The following is a 13,930-nucleotide window of genomic DNA, read 5'->3' as shown; positions in this document are numbered from 1 at the left end:
TTATCGGTTTCTCTTTCCATGCAGATACATTGAACAGAGATTCAATTCAGAACTCATGTTAACTGTGTAAGCTTTCCCACCTATACAGATGGTTAAATCTATATCAAAAATTCCATACTTTTTCTATTACGATGGTGTGCACATACATATGCGTCATGGGGACTCTCGATTGAACATTATATATGTGTGTCACATGCATGCATATATAATTTCTTATTGTGGTGTTTGGGAAGATGATTTCAAATATGAGGGTCTGTCCTAGTATGATGATACAGAGATTTATTCATTGTGTCCATACACAGATTAAAATGCTGAGTGGGGCAGGAAGGAAGGGACTCTTTCTACATCAGCCTTTTAAACGGTGAGCATGGTGTTTCTGTGCTATAGAAGGAAGGGAGCCCATACTCCCACTTAAAAAACACGCTGGCAAAGTTTACAAGCGACAATGAGCAGCAAAGGATGAGGTGAAGGAATAGCAGCGACCTTCCTTTGCTGAACAGTCTCTTGGTCCATCTTTGTAGAAGGTGGGATAAAGCCTAAATCTAGCACTTTGTATACATTAGGCTGGCGCTCGGCAATTAGTAGCATCCTCAGTCATTACCAGAATATAATTAGAACAATAGAGAACAAGTTACTGACTACATTTTCATTCCAGCACAGGACAGTAATAGGATCTCTGCTTCCAGAGAAGTTACTTATTTAGGAAACAGCAACATTACGGCTTGAAAAGAAGCTTTCTGATACAACAGCAGCACCTCCCTATTCCCTGAAAGGTGCTGGTTTGACATGTAGGCCTTTGTATCTTTTAATTCTGCTGGGAAAATAAAAATGTCCTTCCCCAGTTCATATTCAGTTTGCATCGTACCAAAATTTTAGTAGCTACATCTGTTTGATATCTCTGTAAATTTAAATAAAAATAATGGTTTAAGAACTAGTAAGAGGGCTGGAGAGATGGCTTTGGAAGATTGCCTGCTCTTCCAAAGGTCCTGAGTTCAATTCCCAGCAACCACATGGTGGCTCACAACCATTTGTAATGAGGTCTGGTGCCCTCTTCTGGCCTGCAGACATACACACAGACAGAATATTGTACACATAATAAATAAATATTTTTTTTTAAAAAAAAACTAGTAAGAAAATTGAATGTGCCGTATCTTCTACTTATAAGCAGAGAATGTGTGGGTCTCAAGAGCAAATAGGTCTGTAGTGGCTGGGAATCAGATGGTATAATTAAATCACACACATGTGTGCACATGCACACACACACACAGACACACAAAATACAAAGGCAAGACCAACATGGTCTTTGTTCTTCTGAAATCAGATGTCTAATGAGAATGAGAGCTCTTTCCCACTGAGCAGTTGCTGTATTTTAAGTGTTGTTCAAAGCTCTTTGCAGATGAATTCACTTAAGTTTCAGGGTAACATAAGAAATGTATGTGATCTCAACCCAACACAAGGAAACAGTGGTGTCTGGGGCTTCCAGTCAGCAATGTACAAGACCTAGGACTACGGAAGGAGAAGAAATGTTGTTGACAAACCTGAGGATGATTTAATTGGGGAGAAAATGTCCGAGGCTCCTTGAAGCCTATCTATATATAAAAAAATTAAACTATTCAAACTGAATTAAACTGATCAATATTCTGATGTTAAATTTATAAAATCCAATTTTAAGTCACGGAATCAATTTACAATGATGATATAATGCACAAGTCCTTGGGCTGTCAGTGATAGGCTGTTCTGGAGTTATGTTATTCCTCCTATACTATTGTATCTACTATCAATCACCTGCTCTTAAATAATATTTGAGGAATAGGGATTTTAACAAGTTAAAACTGGATCTAACAGACTCCATCCCTGCATAATCCTGTAAGATGGTTATATTTGCCGTGCCTAGGAAAACCCTGAGTGCTTAGCTTTGAGCCTGCACAATCCCATAAGAACAGAGTCTTACACAGCACACATGGAGAGAGGTGTCCAAAGCCTTCACCACTTACAATTCTGTTTCTCGCTGAAGATGGAAAGAAAGTGGCCTCGTCTTCAATGAGGAAGAGCTCCTGACGATGTCTGCTGAACTGGGCAGTGAAATACTCAGGGTGAGGGTACTTCACAGTGGCTGGGAGCTTCACAGGCCCAAGCATGTACCTCAGAGGTGTGTACTTTGGTCGTGGGATGTCACTCAACTTAATAGGCATCTTGATTCCCAGCACTTCAGCATAAGTGACTAGGACCTCCCATGGGGCGTGGATCTTCACAAAAAAGGTTTTTCCATCTTCAGAGTTCTGCATAAAAAAGAGACAGAGTGAAAGAAAGTTAAAGATAAAAGAAAGCAAATCTCAAATTCTCAATGATGAAAATAAATTTTCAATTTATTCAATTTTTAAGCAAAACTTTTAAGAAATGAGATTCCTCTAAGATGTTTATGTGTGTGTACATACTATGGTGGTTTGAAGGAGAATAGCTTCCATAGGTTCATACGTTTGAGTGCTTTGTCCCTAGGTAGTGGAATTATTTGAGAAGGATGAGAAGCTGTGGATTTGTTGGAGGAAGTGTGTCACTGAAACCTTGAAGTTTCAAATGCATACTTCAGGTCCAGTGTCTTATTCTCTTCCTCCTGTCATGGATCAAGATGGAATCTCTCAACTGTTCCTGCCTCTACAAAGTGCTTCTCCTTCACATATTCTAAACCTCTGAAATCATTGCTCACCCCAAAACTTTGTTTTATAAGTTGCCTTGGCCATGGTATCTTATCATAGTGAAAGAAAAGAAATTAAGACATGTACTAACATAGAAATTAACACTTATATATTATATACATGTGTATATATGCATGCCACAAGGAGGAATGCTACAAAGACACATGGAGACTGAGAGAGAATTTTGTTTGAAATATACTTCAGGTTTATGGCTATACTAGCATAAATATACTCAATATCATCTATTATATACTTTAGTGTGTCTAGTTCACTCAGCACTAGACTGATTCACAGCGATATATATATATAATTCTAGACACTATAAAAGTTTTTGATGAGCGTCATCTCAGGATTTTGTTTCGATAATCAGTGAGGTTATTAAAATTTATTATATCATATTATATTACATTGTACTACATTACATTATATTATATGCATGCTGTTAGATATTCCCACTCTTCTTCCATAGTTCCTTCATAGATCCAACCTGAAGGTCCACTACAAAGGAAAGTAAGTTATATATTGTGTTGTATTACATACATTCATTGATTGTATCAGTAAAAACTGATGAGAAATAATAGTTAGAAAATTAAAACAAAGTTGGAGGATTTCAGAAGAGTCACAGATAGAATGTGATCTTAAGTAGGGCTTAAACACAACTTTAAAGGTAATTGTAGAGAAGCAATAATAAACATGAATACAGTTACAGAATGAAATAATGTTACCTATTCATGAACAGAGTACCATGGGTTAAATAGTGGTTATCCTGCAAGACAGCCAGGCCCAGTGTGCAATGTGACAGGCACCATCAAGGTAAAACAGCTATGTAAACAAAGTGACTCATCTTTCTATACCCTTAGTGGAAGACATGTGTGTATGTGTGTGTGTGTGTGTGCGCGCGTGCACGCGTGCATGCACTCATGTGTCTGATATTGCATATGTAGTGTGTGGATGTTTGTGACTGAAGTCAGTCTTGTATGTAGCTCCATAGGAGTCATCCACCTTGTTTGCTTGTTTGCTCTGAGATGGTCTTTCACTGGGACTGGGGCTCACCAATGAGGGTAGACTCGATGGACACTATGTCCCAGGGGCCCACTTGTTTACCACAGTTGTTATTATAAGAACATATTGCCATATCCAGAGTTTTATATGGTTTCTGGGTGAAATTTGTATGGCAAACACTTTACAGATTGACCTTTCTTCGACTTCCTATGCTCCTGCGCATTTTACGCATTTTAAGAAGCTTCACTGACTACTGACCTGTGAAAATGCAGGGTGTCTTGTCTCCATGCATATTTCTGTAGCCAAAAGATTTATGTATTGCTCCAAACCCACTATCTATCTAGCCAAATACATGAATAGGAGAAAAACCCACTTAAAATAAAATCCTTGCATAATTTATCAAATATAGTTACCATTTTATCTTCAATTTCCAACTCAAGACCCGTTTTCCTGAGATTTAGTTCAAACTCGCGTCTTCTTTCCTATGGCAGAAATAAATGAAATGGTGCTGCAGATACTCTGCCTCAGTGGACAGTGCCAGCCTGAAAATGGTAGCTGAAAATGCCAGGCCAACCCTTGTGTTTGTGGGCAGTGCCAGGGTGACTCTCTGTGTTAGTGCACAGGGACAGGCTAACACTCTATGCTAGCTGACATGTCTGGCTAACCTTGGTGACAGCTTATTAAGGGCTAGACAGACTCAAAGCTGTGCTTCCAGAGAGTTCTAGAACCTTCCATGGTTGTATGTAAAAATACACTACAAAGCATTCCTGACTTCAGGTCATGGGCTTATTTTGACCTATACCATGAATGACAAAACTCTGGAAATACAAAATAGGAAAAATCTCTAAGGTTCACAAGATTCACATTTGATGAAACACACAAACTTTCACTGAGTGATTTGACAGTATGAGAAACTTGGAGACAGAGACACACAGGCTCTTAGCTGGTACAGGCTCAACATTACAAAGATCAGTGATCTTTAAACAAATAATTCTAATGCCACTGCTTTGGGAACTCCTTCAGCCAATAGCCTTTAAGATATCAGCCTACTTGGGCGTGGTCTCTTGTACTATAAATATAGAAGTAAAGCTTGCACAGCCTCTCTCTTGGCTACTGGATTTGAATCCTCTTACCCACTTGTGCAGAGAACTGTGATCTGTATATCTACCCTTAAATAAAGAACCCTTTATTATATCAATTCTCAGATAGGACTACTTTATAGCATCCATCTACATCTGGAGCCAGACACAATTGCTCCTGGCAGCACCCATCTATTCCTGAGAGAACCTTGAGCACCGAAGACAGTCCACTTTGAGCTTGTTTTCTTCTTGGCAAAATTGGCCTTTGGGCAAAGAACTGCCCATGCCTTGACCACTGACAAAATGCACAATGTCTGTGCAGAACAAGCAGGATACAAGAAAAAAGACTATCAAACCTTGCCAAGACAGGGGAAGATGGTTGAAAACTTTCCTGCCTCCGAAAATGGTCTGTCAGTTACTCTAGGCCTTAACCAAAGTTGGTTGCTCCAACATTGCAATTGAGACTGTGGGTGATTGCCCAGATAGTCAGTTGTCTCTGTCATTTATTGCATATTTTAAAAGTTGCTTGATTAACTTCCGGTTTACTCAAGTAATAATATTTCCCTTCTCAGGTTTTCAATGGGGTTGAAGACTGGATCGTTGTAGTTATTTTCCTCTCATGACTTAGCCAAGCCATTTCTAATACAAGACTTAGACTCCTTAGGATAGGATAATTATTGAAACATTAAGAATATGTTTCTTGCTTGATATTGTTTATGCTGGTTGTAATTCTAATTTTTATACTTGATACTTGTTTTAATTCTATAGTTTTGTATTAGGCTTAGCACTCTCTTATTTAGACAAAAGGGGGAGGTGCTGTGAGAACTCCTTCAGTCAATAGCCTTTAAGATACCAGTCTACTTGGGCATGGCCTCTTTTTACTATAAATATAAATGTAAAGCTTGTGAGGCCTCCCTTACTCAACTTCTGGGTTCAGTTCCTGTTCCCTGCTCATGCACAGGACTGTGATCTGTGAATCTTCCCCTAAATAAAGAACTCTTTATTAATCTCAATTCTGAGGTAGTGTGGGACTATTTTATAGCATCCCTCTACATGACACAGCAAGCCATAATCTCATCATGGTTTTTGATCGTGACTAGCAAGAGGACTTTCACTTAGAGAAAGAAGGTAAAGATTCACCACAAATCATGGCTTGCAAATAATTACTGTAAGATTTACACAAAGCCTTGCTGAACAAAGCCTCTTCCATTCTTCATTGTGAACAGTTCAGAAAACTGAACTTTGAAAGGCTTCACTAGGATGTATTGAGTCATTTATGATTAGTAGGTTCCTTTACATTGAAGTTCTGGCAGGCACAATAAGGAATCTCTGCTTCCTTTCTCCTTCCAGTGTTAATGTGAATGGGACTAAGTCTAAAAACCATCCCCGCTCAACTATCTTGACTTAAATATATTTCTTCAATATATAACAAAATTAAAAATCCAGTAGGAATGGAGAATAATTTAAAATGCTGCATTCAGCACCAACAGAGTGACTGGATCTCCAGTTGCAAAGACAATGACTTTTGTAACTTAGACAATCACCCACCCTAAGAGTTCAACAGAACGGATGGCAGAAATAAGAGTGAATTCCAGGTCATTAAACATTATTTTAAACTTTAATGCTTTGTAATTAATGAAATTGTTCTAAATTTCTTAAAAATTCTCTTAATTTTTATTTTATGTGTATGTGTTGGAGCAAGGGGTGCTATACAGTATGTGTACAGCTGACAGATTCTTAGACAGACCCACAGTGTACAACTTGTGGGGGACCTGACATGTAGAGCTTCAGGAACACTTGTCTTTTGGATAGTCACTGTCAATTTTACAGAAACCTTGTGAAGCTATGCATCTTCTCCCCTTCAAAATGGAATTCATTCCCAAAATACCTCAGCAAGTAGTTCCCTCCTGTATGGGCAATGGAATGACTGTCCCGTGGGGCCTTAGAGTGATAACATCCACTCTTGGGTCTAATAGTCAAATCTACATAAAATCAGTCCCCCAAAATTACCTTTGCTGATAGACCATATAGGGATTTTAAAAAGATAGGAAGACAACCTTTCAGCTCTTACTGACAAACAGGTCTGGATGTTACCAAAGCTGGTTATCTCAATAGAGATTGGGGTGAGGGGAGAGGAGTCCAAGGCTCAGAAATGTCTACAGATCTTGTCTAATGGTTTGGAATGTCAGGTATTTCCCCTTGGATGCTGGCTCTTCCTGAATGGTGTCATCCTTTTTTGGAGTGCTTCTTTTTCAGGTTCTATCTATTTTTTCTTTATGATTCTGAAGTGCATGTTGATACTATCCTTAATGCCTGTGTGGGTTATATAAACTGGAAACCTCATGTGAGGGGGAAGAGCAGCAAGAACAGCAAGAACAACAACAGCATCAAGGAACAAGAAACAGTGTGATTAGAGAGAACATAGAAAGAAGAAATGGGATATGATGAAAAGATTTATGTTAGTTAATTTATTTTGTTTATGCTCAGACCTAATTAGTCAGGTTTTTGCCTGATAGAGCAAATCTTTTTGAATCCTGAGAGTTTTAGTGGGACTTAACCCCAACATAAACCTTGATATGTGTGAGTATCTTGCCTGCATCTATGCCTGTGCACCATATTTGTGGAGTGCCGACAAAGGACAAAGGGGGACATATGGGCTCCTAGGACTGGTGATATGGACAGTACTGAGCCTCCAATTATATGCTGGGCACCACACATACATGTTTCTACAAGAGCTTCTAATGCCCTTAACTACTGAGCTACCTCTCAATCCACCTTTTAAAATTACTTGCACAAAATTCAGGGATTTTGAGAAATCTATAATTCAGTAATTCCATCCTATTGATCCAAATCACCTTACTTTGCACCAAGATGTATAAGAACAAAGAACATAATTGGACCGGAACTTTTTGATTCTAGGAATGATCTTAATCATGCATAAATGAAGAAAACAATGATTAGTCCCTATACCTTGTCAATCAATGCATTTATGTTATCCATGCTACTTACATTAAAATTTTTATGGTTATATTTTGTATAATATCAGTGATGTTCTATCAAATATGTGCTCATTTAATCATAAATACACATAGCTGTAATGTTAATCAATACTCAACGTAAAATTATATCTTAGAATATTATGGCTAAAGAGAAAAATATGTCAACCAATCTAATTATGTTTATTGTTACAAAATAATGATTTGATGAGAAATAGAAGATGCACAAGGGCAGCAATTTACATAAGAAAAAAATGTGTGAAAAATAAAATGAAAATTTTAGGTGAGGAAAAATTTTAACTGTGAGAGGTTTCTTCTTATAGATCTTAAAAAAACAATGGATGAAAGCATGTGTCTATTCAATTTTTATATACATATTCTTGGAGTTAATTTATAAAATATACATTATATCTTTAAAAAATTATGTTGTGTTTCTGTGTATGTATTTGTACATGTAAGTACCATGGCTGTGGAGGCCTGAAGAGGGCATCAATGTCCTGGGACTGGAGTGATAGGCACTTGTGAGCTGACCCACATGTGTGTCGGGAACTGAAGTCATGTCCTTTGCAAGGGCAGTACATGCTCTTAACTACTGATCCAACTCTATCATATATATATATATATATATATATATATATATATATATATATAGAGAGAGAGAGAGAGAGAGAGAGTCTATCAGTTCTGCTACTCTAGAAAATGTTTAGTAATACACTAGTTAAGCAAGACAAGAACTGAGATTTGGCTATTGCTTTATATGTGGAGATGGACTTTGAGGTTGGGGTTCATGGACCTTTGTATGTACTACACTAAAGGTTTTATTTAAAGATATTTTGGCAAATAAGTAATAATATGTAGGGAAGGGATATAGAGACATGTATATGAGAATGATAACAATTTTTGACTATCAGACTTAAGCTGGATGAAGATAAGAGGGGTAAGGAGCAGTTACTATAAAGATGCTTTCAGAACCTCATCTACTGCAGCTGTATCACATAAGCTAAATTATGGAGTGAGCCAGCCTGGGTGCTCATCAACAGATGTGTTGCTTTGAATAATAATGGCCCCCACAGACTCATATGAGTACTTAGTCATCAGGGTGTAGCACTACTTAGAAGAATTAGGTGGCCTTCTTAAAGGATATGTGTCACTTCCTGTGGCTTTTATGACTTTGAGAGCCTAAGCTAGGCCCAGTAGCTCTCGCCCCTCCCCCCCCTCTCTCTTCTTCATGCCTGTGGATCCAGATGCAGAACTCTCAGCTACTCCGTCAGCACCATTCAGCCTGCATGCTACCATGCTCCCTGCTATGATGATAATGGACTAAACCTCTAAAACTGTAAGAAAGCCCCAATTAAAAGTTTTCCTTTATAGGAGTTGTTGTGGTCATGGTGTCTTTTCACAGCAATACAACACTGACTACAACAACAGAGGAGTGAGTGGTGGACAAGGACAAATGATATATACATAATGGAGAAGAATGAAATTGTGTCACGAATACATCAGAAACTGGAGATTATGGTGTTAAGGGAAGAAGGCTGGACTAACAAAACAAGTATTGTCATGGTGTGAAGAGGGTGTGAGAGTGAAAGGGGGACATAAAGATGTGGAAGAGGGAGAAAGGAACAGATGGGTGAGCATGATCAAAACATGTTATAGGCAAATATGAGAATGTCACACATCCCATAACCAACAATTGCTAAAGAAGGTTTACAAAAGGAAAGAAGGAAGTAAGAGAGGGATGGATGGACAAATGGATGGGTGGATGCAGGAAGAGAGGGAGTATAATGGCATTTCAATTATATTTTAATAAATAAAGACTGCTTGAAGATCTGACAGTAAAACAGTCCCACTGGTCAGCCTTACAGACCAGGTTATAGTAACACACACCTTTAATTCCAGTAGCCACAATAGCACACACCTTAATCTCAGTAGCCACACTAGTTGTCATAGAAATCTGGTGGTGTATGGCTTTAATCCCTGTGGTGCATGCCTTTAATCCCTGCCCTAGAAAAGATTATAAAATGGGAAGAGACAGCTCTCAACACACAGTCTCATTCTGAGATTCTGAGAGGCAGGATAGCCATTTAAGACTGAGTTTGAGGTAAGAGCCAGTGGCTGGCTGTTTTGCTTTTCAGATCTTCAGGTTGAACTCCAGTTTCTGACCCTGAGCTTTTATTAATTGTGCTTCATTTGGAACTCATGTGGATTCCAACTCCATGCCTACTAAAACTGGCTCAAAAGGGCCATGTCCAAAGGTTTCCCATCCCTGCCCACTTAGCATGATTTTACCTAATAAGTATTTTTTCTGCCAAAACCCTTCCAGAGCAGAGCTACCCCTTTGGGAGACCTGCTGCATGGTGACTTGGCAATTTCCTAGGATCATGCACACTCCCCCACCCCCCCACTATGCTGTGACTTGAACAGCTTCTGGTTTATATTCCCAGAAAACAATTTACTGAGATCTCATAACAAACATAGGTTCATTTGATTAATAAATCAATCAATAAATAAATTTGGTAGTTATATAATTGTAGAAAATATCACCATCAAGGAATTTAATAATCTTTCGATTATATCATAGATATTCTGCAGGGCTTATATTGTTTTTCTGATGCATCCATTTACTTAACAATGTGACTTACCTTTGTTTTTTATATTATATCCTTTAAAAATGGTATCATAACAGAGCCAAGAATGAAGTACTTTTGGAAATGATACAGTCTTTATGGACTAATAATGAACACCATCAAAAATCAAAAGTTAGCTAAAAAAATAATACCATTGAAAAGGATATTATTAATTTTACAGAAAAGTTCAAGCTATGATAAAGAGTGCTGAAAAATTATCTGAAAGAATTCATAGTTTTGAATTTGACAATCAAAAACTGTTAAAAAGTTATGTTAAGTTAGCAGATAGAGTATCTCTTCAGGAAGGTATTCTGCACACCATCCAAGTACTATCCAAGGATGAGAAGTTATCATTATTGGAAAAATTTTATACCTTGAAATCATACATGTACAATGAGGCCCAGAGGTTATGTGAGTCATTTATATCATTAGATATATTCACAGGTCTAGAGATTAATGCTTTACAAAAGCAGTGGTAAAAAGATTTGAAATGATTGAGGAAATTATTAGAACTGATAAAGGGAGGTGGAGGTAAAAGGGCAGGATTTAACATCACTATTACCTGTCAGATTCAGAGATGACATACCAAGGGTTTTAGCTACTTATCCTGTAATCACCTCTAACAAACCATCCAGCATTAAATACCCTAAAGCATTCAGAGAATGTGAATGGAAACCTATAGGTATGAATGATCTAGATGAAATTAAACAAGCACTAGTATCTTATGACTTGTATTCACCATTTGTTATGGAGATGGTGAAAACGTGGGTTTCCAGCAATAAGGCTATCACACATGACTGGTATCAGTTAGTTTCAGCAATCCTAGAAGATGGGCCATTTGTGGAAATGCTAATGATGAGAAGAGGAAAAATTTTAGGACACCAGGAAAAGACAAACAAAAAATTGGAACATCAGCAAACCACTTAAAGAAAACCAAGAAAAATAAATCAAACATATGAAAGAAATTATTCAAGACTTGAAAACTGAAATAGAGACAATAAAGAAAACACAAGCCGAAGGAATAAAAGAAACAGAAATCATGAAAAAATGATCAGGAACCACAAACGCAAGTATGAACAGCAGAATACAAGAGATGGAAGAGAGAATCTGAAGTGCTGAAGATACAATAGAGGAAATAGACTCATCAGTTAAAGAAAACATTAAATCTAAGAAAAGATCAACCCAAAATATTCAGAAAATATGGGATACCATGAAAAGGCCAAATCTAAGAATAATAGGTATAGAAAAAAATTTCAACTCAAAAGCACAGAAAATATATTTAATGAAATCATAGAAGAAAACTTTCCCAACCTAAAGAAAGATATGCCTATGAAGATACAAGAAACTTACAGAACACCAAATAGACTGGATCCAAAAAAAAAGTTCTCTTGCCCATAATAATCAAAACACTAAACATACAGAGTAAAGAAAGAATATTAAGAGTTGCAAATGAAAAAGGCCAAGTAACATATAAAGGTAGACCTATCAGAATTACACCTGGCTTCTCATTGGAGACAATGCAAGTCAGAAGGTCATGGTCAAGCATTGTGCAGACATTGAGACCACCAAGGCCAGTCCAAACTACTATACCCAGCAAAACTGTCAATCACCATAGAAAGACAAAACAAGATATTCCATGACAAATCTAGGTTTCACCAATACTTAGCCACAAACCCAGCCCTACACAAAATACTAGAAGGAAAACTCCAACCCAAGGAAGATGGCTACACCAACAAATACACAGACAACTGATGGTCACAAAGCAGAAAATCCCAAAGAAAACAAAAACACACAAATTAACATTACCGACAATGAAAACTAAATTAACAGCAGATAGCAATCACTGGTCATTAATATCCCTTAATGTAAATAGATTGAATTTGCCTTAAGAATGCATAGAATCCATCCTTCTCCTGCATAGAAGAAACACATCTCAACATCAAAGACAGACATCATCTCTAGTAAAGGGTTGGAAAACACTATACCAATCAAATGAACCTAAGAAACAAGCGGGTGTAGCTATCTTAATATCTAACAAAATAGACTTCAAGCTAAAATCAGTCAAAAGAGACAAAGAAGATCATTTCATATCAGTCACAGGAAAAATTCATCAAGAAGAAATTTCAATACTGAACATCTATGCTCCAAATAAAAGGGCACACATGTATGTAAAAGAAACACTTCTTTTTTTTTTTTTTTAAGGGTTGTTTTATTTTAATGACTGATCCACCTGAGGTCACAGGCAGCCCACTATGTACAGACTCTAGGGAAGTTCTATTTCTTGGTCTCTTCCTCCTTGGACAGAGTCTTGATGATCTCCTCCTTTTTGGCCTGGAGGCGCTCCTCCCGGCGCTTTCTTGCTTCCTTGGTCTTAGACCTGCGAGCTTCAGCCTGGTCAGCCAGGAGCTTCTTACGGGCCTTGTCTGCCTTCAGCTTGTGGATGTGCTCCATGAGAATCCGCTTGTTTTTGAAGACATTCCCTTTGACCTTCAGGTAAAGGCTGTGATACATATGGCGGTCAATCTTCTTGGATTCACGGTATCTCCTGAGGAGGCGGCGCAGGATCCGCATTCTTCTCATCCAGGTCACCTTCTCGGGCATTCGGGCATTGGCAGTACCCTTCCGCTTTCCTATGCCCATATGCCTGCCCTTCCGTCGAGCCAAAGTGTTTTTCCGGCAGCGAGCCCGGGAATGGACAGTCACAGGCTTCCGGATGATCAGCCCATCTTTGATCAGCTTCCGGATCTGCTGACGGGAGTTGGCATTGGCGATTTCATTAGTCTCGTTGGGGTCCAACCAGACCTTCTTTTTACCACAGCGCAGGACGCTAGAGGCAAGCCTCTTCTGTAGCCTGAGCATACTCATGGCTGCGGACGCAACAGCGAAAGGAAAGAGCTCAAGAAACACTTCTAAAGCTTAAATCATACATTAAACCCCACACACTAATAGTGGGAGACTTCAACACTCCCCTCTCACCGCTGGACAGGTCAGTCAGACGAAAAATGAACAAAGAAATAAGAGAACTAACAAATGTTAAGACTCAAATGGACTTAACAGACATATATAAAATATTTCATCCAAACAGAAAAGAACATACCTTCTTCTTAGCACCTCATAGAACCTTCTCAAAAATTGATCACATACTCAATAACAAAACAAACCTCAACAAGCACAAAAAATTAAAATAACCCAATGTATCTTATCAGATCACCATGGTTAAAAATCAGAATTCAACAGCAATAATAATTTCAGAAAACCTACAAATATGTGGAAATTAAACAATACACACATGAATCATCAATGGATCAAGGAAGAAATAAAGGGGGAAAATAAGACTTCCTAAAATTCAATGAAAATGATCACACAACATAACCAAATTTATGAGACACAATGAAAGCAGTGTTAAGAGGAAAGTTCATAGCACTAAATGCCTACATAAAGAAGCTGGAAAAATCTCACACTAGTGAATTAACAAAACATTTGAAAACTTTAGAACATAAAGAAGCAAACATGCCTAAGAGAATTAGATGGCA

General features: G+C 37.9%; 2 protein-coding genes across 2 annotated transcripts in view; both read right to left on the bottom strand.

The window, feature by feature from the left end:
- The window catches only part of Ano5 (anoctamin 5), a 96,917-nt gene that overhangs the window by 56,782 nt on the left and 26,205 nt on the right, over positions 1-13,930 (bottom strand). The window contains exons 6-7 of the mRNA XM_057756473.1: positions 4,109-4,177; positions 1,995-2,279 (exon numbers count right to left, since the gene is read on the bottom strand). Coding sequence (XP_057612456.1) covers positions 1,995-2,279; positions 4,109-4,177 — 354 coding nt within the window. The remainder of the gene's footprint in view (positions 1-1,994; positions 2,280-4,108; positions 4,178-13,930) is intronic.
- Positions 12,603-13,269, bottom strand: LOC130865422 (60S ribosomal protein L19). Its single transcript, XM_057756472.1, has one exon. It carries the CDS (start codon positions 13,260-13,262, stop codon positions 12,672-12,674), a length of 591 nt encoding a protein of 196 aa, XP_057612455.1. The 5' UTR covers positions 13,263-13,269; the 3' UTR covers positions 12,603-12,671.

The sequence above is a fragment of the Chionomys nivalis genome, chromosome 23, assembly GCF_950005125.1.
Source record: "Chionomys nivalis chromosome 23, mChiNiv1.1, whole genome shotgun sequence".
Taxonomy (NCBI): domain Eukaryota; kingdom Metazoa; phylum Chordata; class Mammalia; order Rodentia; family Cricetidae; genus Chionomys; species Chionomys nivalis.
The sequence above is the reverse complement of the archived record's forward strand: the minus strand, read 5'-3'. Positions and strand labels throughout refer to the sequence as shown.

Coding starts and splice junctions, on each gene's coding strand:
- LOC130865422 (XM_057756472.1), bottom strand. CDS start 13,262: ATGAGTATGCTCAGGCTACAGAAGAGGCTTGCCTCTAGCGTCCTGCGC.